Source organism: Castor canadensis, chromosome 1 (genome assembly GCF_047511655.1).
Source record: "Castor canadensis chromosome 1, mCasCan1.hap1v2, whole genome shotgun sequence".
Taxonomy (NCBI): Eukaryota; Metazoa; Chordata; class Mammalia; order Rodentia; family Castoridae; genus Castor; species Castor canadensis.
Window position 1 is genome coordinate 130,350,227 of NC_133386.1, and position 17,438 is coordinate 130,367,664.

At 47.3% G+C, this 17,438-nt stretch overlaps 1 protein-coding gene across 9 annotated transcripts; it reads left to right on the forward strand.

Moving 5' to 3' along the window:
* The first annotated feature begins 75 nt into the window (after positions 1-75).
* Kctd21 (potassium channel tetramerization domain containing 21) lies at positions 76-17,192 on the forward strand. Of its 9 annotated transcripts, none has more exons than XM_074082246.1 (5): positions 78-218; positions 816-1,295; positions 7,722-7,995; positions 12,869-13,141; positions 14,382-17,192. In XM_074082246.1, the coding sequence occupies exon 5, from the start codon at positions 14,412-14,414 to the stop codon at positions 15,192-15,194; it is 783 nt and encodes a 260-aa protein (XP_073938347.1). In that variant the 5' UTR covers positions 78-218; positions 816-1,295; positions 7,722-7,995; positions 12,869-13,141; positions 14,382-14,411; the 3' UTR covers positions 15,195-17,192. The 9 variants fall into 9 exon arrangements, with proteins under 9 accessions (XP_020015416.1, XP_073938347.1, XP_073938309.1 ...); XM_074082208.1 differs by having other exon boundaries at positions 80-218; positions 12,869-13,059; XM_074082218.1 differs by having other exon boundaries at positions 80-218; positions 816-1,087; positions 12,869-13,059.
* Positions 17,193-17,438: the final 246 nt, after the last annotated feature.

Here is a 17,438-nt window from a genome sequence, read left to right on the forward strand (position 1 = left end):
GCGGGGCGAGAGCCGGGCGGCCCCCGCGACGCCTCCTGGGAGGTGGAGTCCGTACGGGGCCGCGCGGAGCCCGGGGAGGACTACAAGTCTCGGGGCGCCGCGCGCGCCCCAGCCGCCCCTCCCCGCCCCGGGACTGGCCACCGGCCCTCCGGCCCTCCGCCCCTCGCCGAGCTGCGCCGGCCGCCCGCGGAGGGGAGGCTGCGGAGTGCGGGCTGGAGGTGGGTGCGGCGCGGCCCCGGGTCGGGGTGGAGGGTAGAGGGAAAGGGGGGTCGAGATCCACTGGCGACAGGGCACGGGCGCATCGGGCACCTATCCTGCCACGCAGGGTCATTGGTCCCGGCCTCAGCGTTCTCATCTGCGAAATGGGGTGGCTGCGGGGGACGGGCGCACGCGGACACCCGGAGCCCGAGTGGGCAGACCTAGGGAAGAGGGGCCAAGCTGGTGGGAGGGGCCAGGCGGATGGCGACGGTGGGGGAAGCCCGGATCTGGAGGGTCGGCGCTGTGGGAGGAGCCTTTGGTGGGAGGGACAAGGAGGGGCGGGGCCCCTAGGCGGGAAGGGGACCCGACAGGTCCGAGGTCGGCGCTTGCAAAGCCCGCGACGCAAGTCTGGGTTGCACTGGGTGGAGGGGAGTGGGAAAGAAGGGTGGAGACACGCAGAAGAAAGGGCAGAGCCCAGGGTGGGTGCAGCAAGGGCCTGTGGATGCGCACGCGCCACACCTGCCTTTCCCTGGAACTAGAAATAAACAGTCCGTCCCTTGAACTCAGTGCGTCACACACAGGATCTTACGCGACTCACACACCCGTACCTGTTACAGGTGAGGTGACTTGCCCCAAGCCACTTAGGACTCCCGGCAGGGAAAGATCAGGCTTGGATGCCTTGCCCCTCCCATGGAGCCGACAGGACCAGTTCCGTCAACCCTAATGAATGGCAGGCTGTCAGGCAGTCCTAGGGCGTTGTGAGGATGAAACCAGGAGACCGATTGAAAGCCCTTCGTAATTTATCGTTGATGGCAGGAGCACGAAGACCACAGGCAGAGAATGAAGTGGGGTGCTGTGCCTGAGGAAAACCACAAGATGAAGCATAAGAGTGAGCTGAGAGGGCCAAGGAACATTCCGGAAAAGGGTGGAGGATGGTGGTTGGAGTCTGCACCAGGTGGAAGGATGCTTTGCTAGTAGGAAAGTCTTGCTGGGTCAGGTGGCTTTCTTCCTCCAGCCCACCTTACCCCATCAGGCCCTAATGGACCCTCACTCAGAGTACCTGTGTCAATCTAGGAAGCAGCTTTTCTCTCCTTCAGGTAGATTGTGGGAATAATGGAGCAGCCTGTGGGCTTCTTAGAGATAAAGACTGGGAAGATGGGACTAAAGATACAGCTGTTGGAGCCGGTGCCAGTGGCTCATGCCTATAATCTTAGCCACTCAGGAGGCAGAGATCAGGAGGATCGCAGTTTGAAGCCAGCCCGGGCAAACAGTTTCCAAGACCCTATCTCGAAAAACTCATCACAAAAAGGCTGGTGGAGTGGCTCAAGGTGTAGGCCCTGAGTTCAAACCCCAGTACAGAAAAAAAAAAAGATGACAGCTGTTGGGAGCCAGGCCTGGGAGTGGGGAGGTAGAGGGCAGTGACTACATAGGCCATAGGGCAGTGAGCTGTAGTCCTCATCCTAGTGTGCTGACTGAGTAAGGTGGTGATGTATCTGGTTTATTGGAAGACACAGTGCTCACTCAGCATTGTCATCCTTGAAATTTACCCCACATGCCCTGTCCATTCCCTGCACAGTGGGAAACCTTGCATTTACTTCCAGGTGATTATGAGGTGCTCCATGCTTTAGATTCCAAGTTGGAAATTCAAGAGAGTATTTCAAAATAAAGTTTTAAGAACCCAAAAGAAGGTGATAAATCTTCCTGTTGGTAGGTGACTGACAGTCTGGCTTGGGTAAATGGATCTGACTACACAGGGGAAGACATTTCTTCCCACCTCTGGAGATAGAGAATGGCATTCCAGGACCAACTGTAGACCCCTGTCTAGTTAAGTTGTCTGTGGTCAGGAGAGAGAATAGAGTGCTCAGAAGAGAAGAACAGGAGGCCTAGCATATGAAGGAGATTTCCTTTGCAGTTCTGCCAGAGAGGATGGCAGATGCCACATTTCACAGGTAGAGAGGACCTGGCAAGGTTGTCTACAAGGAGGGATAAAATGGTATCTGCTTCATCTCTGAGACTGAGAGCTTACCATGCTTAAAGTACCTAGCACAGCAATAACTGCTCAGTAGATGTTAGCCTGCTATTATGGTGGTTGTTACTGTCACCATTTGGCCTGGGAATTGACCTAGGACCACACAGCTAGTAAGTGGTGAACCTGATTCACATACAGGCTCAGGCCAGAAACTATACCCCTCAAAGCCCCTCTGGTTCTTAAAGTGACCCTCATTGAGAACATACTCAGTGAGGTGACTGACTCTGGGGTCAGAAGAGGCACCAAAAATAAGGCCTGAACAGCTACAGGATCCCATCATGGAAGACAGGCAGGCCAAGTGCTATGGCTACTAAAGGTGGTGGGTCCATCTAGAGAGACCACCCAGCTTAAACTTAAAAACTCCTCCAACTCTGGGCCATCTTGTCTTAGCCCTGGTTGCCGTCCTTGTCTTCCAAACTGCAGCAACACTTGGGGAGGGGACTTAAGAACTTTTAATATTTTTAGTAGCAACAACAAATCTATAGTTTACTGAGTCTGGTTATTTATTTATTTATTGGGGTCTTGCATTTCTGGCTGCACCCACACATCTATGGTTCTGTGAGGGAAATAGTCTTTCAAAATGCAAATATTTTTAATTTCTAAGCCTACAGAAAAGCTTAAAGCCCTTCACCTAGATTCATCAGTTCGCACTTAGCCACTCTTGATGTTACACTTCTTTTTCTTTTTTTTCCCCAACATTTTTGTCTGTACTGGGGATTGAAGCCAGGGGCTCACACATCCTACACCCCCAGCTCTCTTGTTTTTCTATCATTTTTGAGGTAGTGTCTCTAGCTTTTGCCCAGCTGGCCTCAAACAAAATCCTCCTGCCTCTGCCTTCTGAGTAGCTGAGATTGCAGACTTGCACCAGCACAAAACTGTTTTAAAGTAAGTTATAAGCCAGGCATCCCTGTAGTCCCACCTACTCAGGAGGCTGAGTCAGGAGGATCACTTGGACCTGGGAGTTCCAGTAAAGCATTGAGAGACTGTATCTCAAAACACACACACACACACACACACAGACTTAGACCTTGGCACTTGATATTAAAGTTTTTCAAGTTTAAAAAAAAATACTCTATAGTTATTGGGTTTTTTTAATCAAAGCTAGTCAAAATTCACATATTGGCTGGGCGTGGTAGTGCACATTATAATCCCAGCTACTCGGGAGGCAGAGATAGGAAGATCAAGATCTGAGGCTGACTGGGTAAAATTGAGAGATCCTATCTGAAAAACTAAAAGGAAAAGGATTGGGGGGTGTGGCTCAAGTTACTAGAGTGCCAGCCTGGGTGTGGGGGGTAAAAGAGGGAGAAACAGATTCACGTATTGTGTTTGATTTTGTCTCTTTGAGCAACTCATTTAATCTAAATAGAGCTGCTGCACCTGTTTAAGTATGTTTGCTTAGTTCCTCAATTATTAGATTCAGGTTATTTTTCTTGTTTTGAAACGTGTACTTCTGATTGCATGGAATCAGGAGTGTGTGGTATCAGGGTCCTCCTGTCTATGAATGCAAAATCTGATTATTGGTTGAGATTGTGACCTCCTGCCAGGCACCAGTGGCATATGCCTGTAATCCTAGCTACTCAGGAGACACAGATCAGGAGGATCTCGGTTCAAAGCCACCCCAGGCAAAAGTTCAAGAGACCCTATCTCGAAAAAACCCATCACTAAAAAGGGCTGGTGGAGTGGCTGAGATGTAGGCCCTAAGTTCAAACCCCAGTACCACAAATGAATAAAGATTGTGACCTCTTGATATCCCCATTGTAAGGCTAAATTCTTCTCTTAAGTAAGTGTGTAAAGTGGTTCTCTAGACTGTAAGAGTTGTGTGTTCCTTCCATATCACATCTGTGATGACATTTGCCTTACCATTGAGGGTTACAAAATGGCACCCTTCTAATTCTACCATTCCTTTTACACTTACTGGTTGGTATTCATTTTTATAGAATAACTTTTTCCTTTGTCTTATTCCCTGTTCCCTCCCCCCCCTTTTCTTTTTTCAGTAACATTATGGACCAGTGATTTTTTTTTAATTCAGTGTACTAAAATTCATTTTCATCATCATTCTTGATACTTAAATTATCCTAAATTTGGCCTTCAGGCCAGCTCCTTTAGTCTTTTTTTTTAATTTCTTTTATTCATATGTGCATACAATGTTTGGGTCATTTCTCCCCCCTTCCCTAACCCTCCATCCCCTTCCTCTCCTCCCCTACCCCCTCGCTACCAGGCAGAAACTATTTTACCCTTATTTCTAATTTTGTTGAAGAGAGAGTATAAGCAATAATAGGAAGGACCAAGGGTTTTTGCTGGTTGAGATAAGGATAGCTATACAGGGAGTTGACTCGCATTGCTTTCCTGTACATATGTGTTACATTCTAAATTAATTCTTCTCAAACTAACCTTTTCTCTAGTTCCTGGTCCCCTTCTCCTATTGGCCTCTGTCGCTTTAAAGGTTCTGCATTAGTTCCTTTGCATTGAGGACATCAAATGCTATCTTGTTTTTTTTGGGTTTCTTGCCTATCCTCATACCTCCCTCCTGTGCTCTTGCCTCATCATGTGCTCACAGTCCAATCCCCTTATTGTGTTGCCCTTGATCTAATGTCCGCATATGAGGGAGAACATACGATTTTTGATCTTCTGGGCCAGGCTAACCTCACTCAGAATGATGTTCATCCCTTTACCTGCAAATGATAACATTTCGTTCTTCTTCATGGCTGCATAAAATTCCATTGTGTACAGATACCACATTTTCTTAATCCATTCGTCAGTGGTGGAGCATCTTGGCTGTTGCCATAACTTGGCTATTGTGAATAGTGCCGCAATAAACATGGGTGTGCAGGTGCCTCTGGAGTAACCTGTGTCACAGTCTTTTGGGTATATCCCCAAGAGTGGTATTGCTGGATCAAATGGTAGATCAATGTCCAGCTTTTTAAGTAGCCTCCAAATTTTTTTCCAGAGTGGTTGTACTAGTCTACATTCCCACCAACAGTGTAAGAGGGTTCCTTTTTCCCCACATCCTCACCAACACCTGTCGTGGGTGGTGTTGCTGATGATGGCTATTCTAACAGGGGTGAGGTGGAATCTTAGTGTGGTTTTAATTTGCATTTCCTTTATTGCTAGAGATGGTGAGCATTTTTTCATGTGTTTTTTTGGCCATTTGAATTTCTTCTTTTGATCCTTTAGTCTTTTGATGTAACCTTGCTAGTCTTGAATTACTTCTTTGCTATCTGGCAAGAGAAATTCTAGTTCAGTTGGTACTTTCCTAACAGTTTCTAGAGTCATCATTTCTCCAGAAAGCCCTGGTTTCTTGCTCTAGGAGCTATCTAGAAAGAGCCATGGCCCAGGTGCTTGTAGTAGTATTTCTAGGCATTGTGAGTGAACAGAGCTATGAGAGAAAGAGAGTAAGCGTAAATGAGGGAGAGAGTTTGCCATTTTCTAGCAGGTGTGTAGTGTGACAACAGCTGGTGCACACTGACAGTACAAAAAGGGCAGACTGTGTGGGAAGCAGATTCATTCTGGAAGTAATACAGTTCATTATGGCGGTGGGCAGGAATGTCAGAGTGGAAGTTGCACAGAAAAAGCCCATGCCTGCTCCAGGCTCCACAAGTGCACAGCTCTTGGCTAGGACCTTTGTGGCTAATCCTTAGACTGCAGGATACACCAGGTTGCCTCCTGAGGTCTTGTTCCCTGGAGGGTGTCCAACCTGGAACCTCCCATAGGCCCTGACTCACAGGTCAAGAATGAACGTGAAGCCCCAGGCAGGGGGTTCATTCATCCTGAGTCTGGTTCAGGTTGTCTGTGAAACAAAGATAATTTGATCTGTCTTGCCTAGGTCCCAGAGTTGTTGGAAAAGCTAATATATAATTTATTTGTTTTTAAAAATTGCTCCCCAGTCTCTTCAGTGTATTTATTACAGAATTCCTTCTGGAGTTGGGATTAGCTCAGTGGTACAGCATTTGCCTACCATGCACAAGACCCTGGGTTCAATCCCCAGCACTGCAAAAAAGGAAAAACAAATCCTTCTGCTTTTCATTGTTTTAGTACTGCAGTTTGAATTGTCATTGCTTTATGGTCTGATTTAATACATTACACTAATATATCACCTCTTTTTTAAATATTCTTTTGGGTTATCACTCATCTATTCTTCTAGATTTAGATTTTAATTTTTTTAAGTGAAAAGCACTATTGTACCTATTTGTGTTTGGATTAGAATATCATAACAAGTATATATGGGTGTGCGTGTGTGTATGTGTGTATTTTTTTTTTTATTTGCGGTGCTGGGGGTCGAACCTCAGCCTCAGGCATAGGAGGCAAACACTACTGTTGTGCTGTAACCCCAGCCCCTACAATTAATTTTAATGAATAGTTACAAAAACATGCCCACCGTGGCTCAAGGCATGTTGGGGTACTCAGGAAATGTTGATTGTCTGTCCCCCAAGCCTTTTTGTAGGACAGAAGCAAGTTGAGGTGGCAGGTGTGAGAACACCTGGTGAAGAGGAGAAGAAGGACAAGTGACAGACCTTGCTGACAGAGGAGCATCACTGTTCGGAGAACAGACTTGACAGGCAGACAGGCCTACGCTTACCTCCCAGCTTTACCACACCGTGGGCAAGATATCTAACGTCTCCAAGCCTCAGCTTCTCCTTTGCAAAATGTGCTTTCCTTGAAGTAATGTTATAGAGCTTAAAGGAGCTAACATACAGTGTACCTAGCACCAGTTTTGCTACACAGGAAGCACTCAGTGAGCCTTAGCTGTTTTCTTCATGAGGTCTGTGAGCACTGAAGCTGCCAGGACATGGTTTGAAAGTAGAAATCTCAAGAACAGTGTGTGTGGCATCTTGGCTGCCCTTCTTTGTGGGGCATCTCCTCTCAAAGATTTCTATTTTCTGTCATAATCACAGGTTGCAAATGGTGATTTTCAGGCTTTGGACTGAAATTGCCCCTCCCACTGTGCCAGGCTGGGCACCCTCTCACTGAAGCTGAGGCTCCAGACCCAGGCACTCTGGCCTCACCCTGTCAGATGCTCTGACATGGTGTCATCTGGTATGACACCACACCCTGAATTTTCTCAGGGAGATAGATGGACTGATCTTTTTCCTGCTTCTCAAGTGGAAAGGCAAATTGGAACTCCAGATTTACCTCCTGGAAAATCACCTCAAAGAGAAGTAGTCACACACCCACAGTGGTACTGTTTTGTTTTGTTTTGTTTGTTTTGTTTTTGGTGGCATGAGGGTTTAAACTCAGGGCCTCACACTTACTTGGCAGGCACTCCACCAGCCCTTTCGGTGATGGTCTCATAAACTATTTGCCTGGGCTGGCTTCTAACCACAATCCTCCTAATCTCTGCCTCCTGAGTAGCTAGGATTACAGCATAAGCCACTAGTGCTGGCTGTGGTGCTATCTTTGAACTTCTATTTCCTGTTTCTGTATGCATTCTCATTCACCTTTTGTGACTTTGTTTTTTAAAACCTGGCCTTTTGTGATTTTTCTTCTTTATCCTTAGACCTCATGGGTTGCTACTGAAGTAGAAAGGCTTTGACTGCTCAGTGGACTTGCCTGTCAGCTGTGGAGAGGACAGGGCCATCCTGGGTTCCTGGCCCCTCACGCTCCAGATATGAGTGGGAAGAGCCCAAGACTGGCAGTGGATGACCTCTGCCAGGCTGTCAAGCAGTCATTCGCCTACTCATGTTTCACATTGGGGTCCCATGGTGGAAAGGAAAATGAGCAGAGCTGTGGGACTCAGTCCTGGATTCAGATCCCAGCCTCACACTAACTAGGTATGTAACCCAGAGTCACCTCCTAGCTGTCCTTTTTTTTTTTTTTTTTTTTTTGACAGTACTAGGGTTTTAATTCAGGACTTTGCATTCATATCCTTTCTGAGCCCCAGCTTCCTCGTCTGGAAAATGGAGAAGATAATAGTATTGTAGGGAAGGAAAATGTCGCTTCCCTGTATTAGATTCTTGTGGGAAAGGGGGTTACAAATTAAGTTGTTATAAAACAGATTAACAAGAGAAACTCATTTTAATCAATATGTACACACTCAGGAAGTCCCCCAGATAAAAGACTCAGAGAAAGGCCAGATGACTTGAGTCTGTACAGCATCCTGAGCTACATACAGAAATGAAAAGGGTCTCAGGTGATAAAAGTTGTGTCAGTAACTCGCTTCTTGGTACGGATAGATAGGTTGCTAATGAGAGTTTGTAAATTGCCTTTACAAAACGGCAGCTTTTTAGAGCTGCTTCTCTGTCTGCAGGTCCCCAAAATCACCAGCTGAAAATAATCAACATGCCAAAGACAAGTGGTGTATTCTGGTCTCTTAAAGTCATATTTGGGGTGGTCTTGGACCCTAGTAGTACCCATCTCAATGTGTGATTGTGAAGACTTTGAGGCAATGCATTGAAAGCATTTAGCACAACAGAATCATTTTCTCTACTCGTCTGTGTATTTTTATTACAAGTAGGGCTGGGGATGTAGCTCAGTTCAGGGGTAGAACACAGGCTTAGCATGCATGAGGTCCTGGGTTTCCTGTCCAGCACTGAAAAAAAGAAATGAATAAATGAAAAGAAGTAGGCTGTGGGTGTAGTCCAGAGGCAGAACATCTGCTTAGCATGCACAAGACCCTAGGTTCAATCCCCAGCACCAAAAATAACAATAGAGAAAATGCTGCCAAGTGTTAGGTGTTGCCCAACAGGTAGCAGCCATTGTCTTGCCAAGCAAGCTGCAGAGCATTGTTTGAAAAAGCTGCTTCAGGAAATTTCAAACTTTTTAAGGCTTATTGCAGCCTTTTGTTGCTATTACAATTCTCATCACCAGTTTGTTTATTTGTTTGTGGAACTAGCGTTTGAAGTCAGTGCCTAGCCAGGCAGGCACTCCACTACCAGCCCTTTTGGCTTTAGGGCCTGGACCTCGATAGCTGGGCTAGCATAGCTGCATAGCTGGGATGACAGGCGTGCACAACCACACCCAGCTTGTCTGTTAAGATGGGATCTTGCGGACCTTTTCCCTGAACTGGCCTTGAACCTAGATGCTCCCAGTTTCCACCTCCCACGTAGCTGGGATTATAGGCATGTATCATCTCACCTGGCTCATCCCCAGGTTGTTTTAGTTGTATTGTTTGTTGTGGTACTGGGATGGAACCCAGGGCTTTGTGCATGCTAGGAAAGTGCTCAACTAGGGAGCTACAACCCTAGCCTCCAAAACTACTTTATTCTCACATCAATACCAAATGTGCAGGGCTTCTCTCACAGTTACTAATTCTCTGTTCACCTGGCGTTCCCACAGATCCCATAGGTTAAAGGCTCAGTGAGACTAAGACCGCCACCACTTCAGACATAGATTGCAGTCTCAGTTATCGCCTGTGTAACTAGCTGTAATCTGAGGTTCCTACAACCCCCTCCTCAGTGCCATGATTTACAAGAACAGCCCACAGAATTCAGGAAGACCGTTTACTAGATTACTGGTCTATTATGGAAGGATACAACTCAGGAACAGCCTGATGGAAGAACTGCATAGGCCAAGGATGGGGGACAGGCCAGCAGCTTCCAGGCCCTGCAGGCCTCCACCCTCATGGTACATCCATGTGCTCACCAATTCAAGCTACTTGGAAACTGTGTCATTTGAGGTTCCTATGGAGGCATCCTTATGTAGCAGAGGTTGAGTAAGTCATTTGACAACCGTGGCTAAGTCATTCCCCAGCCCCTCCCTAGAGGTGAAGGGTGAAAGTTCCTAGCTGGTTCTCTGGCAACCTTACAGGTTTTCCTTAAGGGCGGTCCAAAATGATTGCATTAACATAAACTCAGGGGTAGCTGACAAGGGTTTCTTAGGATTAACAAAAGAAAGAGTATCAGATTAAATCTTACTCATTTTAGTGCAGTTTTTCTTTAGAATTTAAAATGCTGGAGAAAGGGAGAGATAGTAACTCTGGAAAGGACAACTCCAAGAGCGATCACTGTTACTTGTGATTATTTTATCATCCATATGGCCACTTTTACAATGTGATTATTTATCATTCATATATCTTCTTTGGTAAAATAAATTTGTTCAGGTCTTTTACCCATTTTTAAATTTGTAATTTGTGCTTGGAGTTGAACATCTGCTAGGTAAGTGCTTTGTCACAAAGCTACATCTCCTTGCCTATTTTTTAATTGGGTTGTTTTCTTCTTTCTTTTCTTTTTTTGGTATGACTGGGATTTGAACTTGGATCTTCACACTTAAAGCAGACACTCTACTGCTTGAACCGCAACCCCCAGTCCATTTTGATCTGATCATTTTGGAGATGGGGGTCTCAAGAACTATTTGCCTGTGTTGGCCTTGAACCTCCATCCTCAATCCTTCCAATATCAGCCTTCCAAGTAGCTAGGATTATAGGTGTGACAGGCTTTTGTTTTCTTTTTTTTTTTTTCTTTTGTTTTCTTATGATTTATGTGCTCTGTTAATCCTCTAACAGATGGGTGTTTTGCAGATATTTAATCTATGTCTTATTCTTTCATGTTCTTTATTTCTGGTACTGGGATTTGAACTCAGGACCTCATGCTTGCAGGCAGATATTCTATCACTTGAGCTACACCTCTATCTCTCATTTTCTTTTTTTTTTTTTTTGCAGTACTGAGATTTGAACCCAGAGCCTCGAGCTTCCTAGGCAGGTGCTCTACCAGTTGAGTCACTCCACCAGCCCTGTTTTGTTTGGGTATTTTTGAGATAGAGTCCCATGAATTATTTTGCCCTGGCTGGCTTTGAACTTCAATCCTCCTGATCTCTGCCTCATGAGTAGCTAGGATTACAGGTGTGAGCCACCAGCACCCAGCTAGCCCTCACTTTCTTAATGTTTTTTTTGAAGAGTAGTTTTTCTTTTAAATGGAGTCTATTTATCAATTTTTAAATGGTTAATTAATCCCTTTTGTTTCCTATCCAAGCAGTCTTTGCCTAAATAACCCAAAGTCACAAAGATTTTTCTCCTGGAAGCTTTATAGTTACAGGTTTTCCATTTAGATATATAATCCACCGTGAGTTAAGTTTTCATATTTGATGTAAGAGATGAGTCAGGGTTCTTTTTCTCCCATATGGATGTAGTGATCTGTGTTTTGGTAAAACAGGGAAGAGTGCCATGGGCAAAGCAGAGCAGGAGTGACAGTGGCGAGTGCTGCCTGTGAGGGTTGTACAAGGTTCCAGGAAGCCCTAAGAGAACAGGTCTTAATGCAAAGGAGGGTTGGGGACAGCCTTACAGAGTCAGTAGCTACTAGATCAGGCCTTAAAAGTGGACAGCAGAGAAGGTGGGGAAGGTAGAAGAGTGGTGTAGAAGAGCAAAGGCAGGGCAGGTGACAAGGTAAGGTGACACAGTGTGGTATGTGCAGTGCCAGTGCCTGGAGTACATGGAGGGGCAGGGTTGGAGGTGAGAGAGGAAGAGCAAGGTGGTTTGGGCAGGGAGTGGGGTCACAGAAAGGTCAGATGCAGAAGATGGAGGGTAGACCGAAGTAGGGAGCCAAGGGAGGACATGGGAGTGTACCGGGAGCAGAGAAGAGACCTGAGCTCCCACAGTAGCTCTAGAGGTGGGTTCAAGGAGACAAGAGTCAAGACACATTATAGAGCTGAAGAGTCGGGCTGCCTCCCAGATCTTGGTCCCGGGCATTTGGTGGCTGGGAGGCAGAGGAATTCTGTTAGGCTCTGATACCTGTGGAATATCCAGAAAGAGATGGCCAGGAGGCAGCTGGGTACACATGGGGAAAAGGGGAGTAACTAGAGGTATTAGTTCACTACCACCCGATTGCAAGTGCCTCACTATGAAGCTCTCACCCACCCCAGAGGTACCATTTCCTGCCCCTCTCATGTCACATCCTTGGGCCTTTTGCACCAGGGCCTGTGGGTTTGTAATAGTGGACACTGTGGTCCAGCAGCTAGAACACAGGACTTTGGAGGGCTGTGCCTCACTAAGTGTGGGATGAACCCCACAGAGAGCACCCTGGATTGAGGACAGAAGGCCTGCCTTTTAGCCAGCCTCTACCCCTACTGACTGTGACTCTGTTGCCCTCCCAGACAGATGACTGCGACCATGGTGTCATGGTGGGAGCAGGCAAGCAGGTGCTCCGCTGCTTTTGTGAGAGAAATGGGTATTGGGAGACCCACCAAGGATCCGCAGGAATGCCTTATGTCCAGTGACTACCTCCTCCACCCAGTGTCCTGAGCATTTTTGCACCAATGCCTGCAGGAGATATGGGGTCTATGGCATGCAGAATGTCAGAAAAGGCAACCCAGCCTCTCTGACGCCTGAGCCTGCTCCTTCCATAGTGCTGAGCCACTTCACAGAGCCTAGGCCTGAAATCTAAAGTTTTGAAAGGGGTTATTTGGCTTTGTTTCAAGGAGACTGAAAACTATAGTATGTAATTATTATCTAGAAAGAAAAGGAAGTAGAGGAGACTAGAGTCCTGGGAAGAAGGAGACAGAAAGGAGAAAGAAGATTCTAGAATGAGTGGGATGATCCACTCCTCAGTCCAGCATCCTCCCGAGCTCCTGCTTTGGGCCAGACTCCACCCAGCAGCATCCTCCACCGTGGCTCCCCACCGCTTTCTGTTGGACCTCCCCGCTGTCTCACAGCCCATCTGCTCCAGGCTTCTGCCAGTGATGTTATAACTTCATCATGGGCTTGTTTCCTTTCAGACACTCCAGATGGTTAATGCTTTTCTGCAATATCAAAGTGCCCCATTAGACTGGAAAGGAATCACCAGCCCCACCCGCCGCCCAAGAGAGTTGGGCAAAGCAACTGAGCATCTCCCATACCCAGCCTGGTTCCCATCCTCTGCTGAAAGAGGGTCTTGGTGCAGTCATCCTCTTCAGAAGGCAGGCACATGGTAAGAAAGGCTTGCTACCTCTACTAGGTGACTTTGGAAGTCCTCCCCAACCCTCGTGGACCTCTATTTCTCCATCTGGCCAGTAAGTATGCTTAGCAAGATGTTTCTTGATGTGCCAGGATTTATTTCCCCCAGCTCTTGGTACATCTGCCTTGTCACTGCACCCTCACTGTCTCTTCCCGCCCCCACACCCCCATCTGTCTGGGCTCTCGAGAGAGCAGCACTGGAGCTGATTCTTCTTGGTGCCACCTCTACCCTCAATGTTAGGGGGTGCATCCATTCTACAAGTTGGCTCTGGGGGAGTATGTTGGAAGCTGGATGCTTTCTAGAACCTGAAAGGTTGAAGGAGACTCATGGGCCCTAGATAGTGGAGGCTGTGAGATCAGTAGAGGGCATTGTTAAAGAGTGGGTAGAGCCCTCAGGAAGGGAGCTCGGGGCACAGTCCCACATTGGCACTGGCCCTGCAGTCAGTTTCAGAGTAGGTCAGGGAACTGGGAAAGGGAGGGCATCCATCAGGAGCTAAGAGCATCTTCATGGCGAAGCAGGAGGAGACTAAAAGGGATTGTCATTTGAAGGCCAGAGGGATGAGCAACCTTAGCTCTGGTAGGTAGATGGAAATGGCAGTAGTCACAGCCATTCATAAATTCTTTGAGAGAAAAACTTCAGTTCAGAGGCAGCATCAGTACAGTAGGGATATTTGGCCTGGAGTGTTAAATCTCAAAGCATTTGTTAAGTACCTACAGCATACCAATATTTGGCTAGTAAGCATTTACACATCTTTCTTCACAAAAAAGGGCCTGAGTTTGAATCCTGTGGAGGCATTTCACCCCCTTGAGATGGGGGAATGAGTCCTGGCACGGTTTTTCTCAACTGCACAACAGAGCTGGATGATGGTATTGTCTGAGTCAGAAGATGATACAGCTGCTATGTAAGCAAATAGACATAAAAGCATGCAGCATAGCTTCCATCTGGGCACATTTTCCTTTCTTCCTTTAGACCAGTCACTCTCTATCCTCACTGAACATTTAGAATCACCAAGGGAGCTTTTCAAAAATACCAGTGCTGAGGCCATGTTCCGGACCAATTAACAGTCTCTAGGGACAAGGACCCAGGCTTTGGGGTTGGTGTGTATATATGTATTTGTGCGTTAGCTCCAGCTTGAATCTAATGTGCTTTACACAGTGTGGCAATTACTAGCCATTCATTGGGTATTAATTCATTTCTACTCCAAGGAATGTAGGCTGATCTGCAATTAGGAGTTAAGAACTGTGACTACCTACAGACAGTTGAATAATAGTCATTTCTCATTTTTCCCTCTCTAGGACTATCTCCCAGCACCCCAGCCTCCTGCCATGTCCGACCCCATTACTCTAAATGTGGGGGGGAAGCTTTACACAACCTCACTGGCAACTCTGACTAGCTTCCCTGACTCCATGCTGGGAGCCATGTTCAGTGGAAAGATGCCCACTAAGAGGGACAGTCAAGGTAACTGCTTCATTGACCGTGACGGCAAAGTGTTCCGTTACATCCTCAACTTCCTGCGGACCTCCCACCTGGACCTGCCCGAGGACTTCCAGGAGATGGGCCTGCTGCGTCGGGAGGCCGACTTCTACCAGGTGCAGCCCCTGATTGAGGCCCTGCAGGAGAAGGAGGTGGAGCTGTCCAAGGCCGAGAAGAACGCCATGCTTAACATCACACTGAAGCAGCGAGTGCAGACAGTGCACTTCACTGTGCGGGAGGCACCCCAGATCTATAGCCTATCGTCCTCCAGCATGGAGGTCTTCAATGCCAACATCTTCAGCACATCCTGCCTCTTCCTCAAACTCCTTGGCTCCAAGCTCTTCTACTGCTCCAATGGCAATCTTTCCTCCATCACCAGCCACTTACAGGATCCCAACCACCTGACCCTGGACTGGGTGGCCAATGTGGAGGGCTTGCCGGAGGAGGAGTACACCAAGCAGAACCTCAAGAGGCTCTGGGTGGTGCCCGCCAACAAACAGATCAACAGCTTCCAGGTCTTCGTGGAGGAGGTGCTGAAAATCGCGCTGAGCGATGGCTTCTGCATCGACTCTTCTCATCCCCATGCTCTGGATTTTATGAACAATAAGATTATTCGATTGATACGGTACAGATAGAAAGACCCCAGCAACAATGGGGTGGGGGTTCTCAACAAGCTCCATGTCAGTCAAGGCCTTGGAGTGTCTCGCCAGTGTTATGAGGCAGGGGACTATACTAATGAGTATTAATTGCATAGCAGGGCACTTGATTCCCCCATGATGAATGCCACCTTTTGGAATCCACATGTCCTCTGAACAGAGTCACCTCTTGCCATTTTGAGCTGGAGATGGGCAGTTTATTATGACAAGGGAAGAGTCAGCTGATGGGTATGAGCAGAGTCCACAGGAGTACTTCATGTCCAGGACAAAGGAGCAGCAGTTTTCTCGTGGGCTCCATCACTATACCACTAGCCAGGACATAAAGGGCCCAGAAGATCCCATCATGCCTGCTTTCCCTTCTCTAGGATGTGTCCAGGATCTTGGACTTGTTTGCCCATTTGGCTGGCTTGAAATGCATTGTGGCCCCAGAGCCCTTTGGTGACCCTCACTCAGGGAGGAAGTTGAGCTGTGGCCTGGCCTATAGGAGTGTTCAGAAGGTGGGGATGTCCTTCTTGAGGAGGCTGCACTCAGGATTTATGGCTTCAGAAATGGGCTGCTATCCCTGCCTAGATGTGAAAACATTGGGAGCCAGTATAGTGAAAGACATTTCATGATCCAGCCTAGTGCTTGACTTTTGTAATCCTTTTCTCAAAAATTTGAAGTCATGGAAACAGGTCAGTTTAAACAAACACATTATGAACTCTCAGGGTTGGAAAATAATCCAGGAGTTGCTTAGTTGTCCACTGTCTCCAGGACACCCAGCATATTTGAGGATGAGCACCTCTCTTTGTGTACCTCCTAGGGATCACCTATGCCTGCTTGCATAACACCGATGACAGGCAGCTCGCTGTCCACAAGGCACTTCCTGACAGTTGGATGGTGCTGGCTGTTCAAAAGTTCTGCCATTGCTAGATCTTAGTTTCAGACCTTCCGTCTCACTCAGATGTTTATCCTTGCTTTCAAAATAGTCACCTCGAGAGGCCACTTACCTTGAAAACATTACTCAGATCCCCTTAGGGATCTGTCTTTGGAAACAAAGTTGGCTCCCTTCCATCCCTGTACGTCAGCCCCCTTTTGTTATGGCTCTGCCTTGTTTGTGACCCCCACTTCTCCATCCTCCTCACTAGCCATAGCTCAGCATGCCCCCTGACCATTCTCACTTGGGAGCTGAAGATTCACTGCCAAGGAGAGCCAGAGGAAGGAGACATGTTCTTGAGTGGACCGTCACACACTTCTCTCAAGGAAGCAGCCTTCCCCTATCGTCCTGGCTAGTCCTAACTAGCCCATGAGCCTTCTTGGGGTGCCATCCAGGGTGAGAAACTACTACTCAGTGGGTGATGAGCCTCCAAACTGCTCGTTATGATTCGTCCCTGGACTGAGTATGGCTTTGGGAGTCATTGAGTCTCCTCCAGTAGGGAGGGCTCTCAGACAGCCAGGAAAAGCTGGTGACACAGGCATCCACAGCAGGTGGGCCAAGGCTTCCCATGGTTGCATCCTTTGAGTAGGGAGTTTGAACTGGGTCATGGGCAAAGCCAGGGCCTTTAGACAACAAAGGCCTTTCCCTCCATACAGTGGGACCCAGGAGCTTCTAACAGCCGTTCTAGGCCACTAGGCCTGGTACTCTGGAAAGCCCCTCAAAGAGGACCCAGTTTGGACCAGGCAGCTGTGACCACAGCAAAATAATTCAAGGATCACCACTCATAAATCACCACTGCCCTTTTTCTGTCCATAATGCTTTGCTTTCTCCATGTTTTCGGTGCTTCCTAATTCAGGCAACCTGACTTTAGACAAAGTATGCAACCTGTGAAGCCATTAACATGCTATGTGACTTTATGCAAGTCCCTTACTTCTCTGAGCCACCTCCATCTCTTCATCTGTGAAATGGGCATAACTGCAATTAACCCTACCTACCTCACAGGGCTGTTGTGAGGATCAAATGAAATAATGTATGTGAGAATAAATGACAAATTATTACTATTTTCTGTCTGTTTCAAAGGGGGAGGGGGAACCCTAGTCTTGAATCAGACAGACTCAGGTTTAAATCCTGGCTCCACCATTTGCTTTATAACCTTGGCCAAGTCACTGAGTTTCTCTGATTTGTTTCCCCATTGAGTAACAACCCCTACCTCCCCAGGTTATTCACCTTAAAGAGTTGGTGTGGACTGGAGGTGTGGCTCAAGTGGTAGAGTGCCTGCATTGCAAGCATGAAGCCCTGAGTTCAAA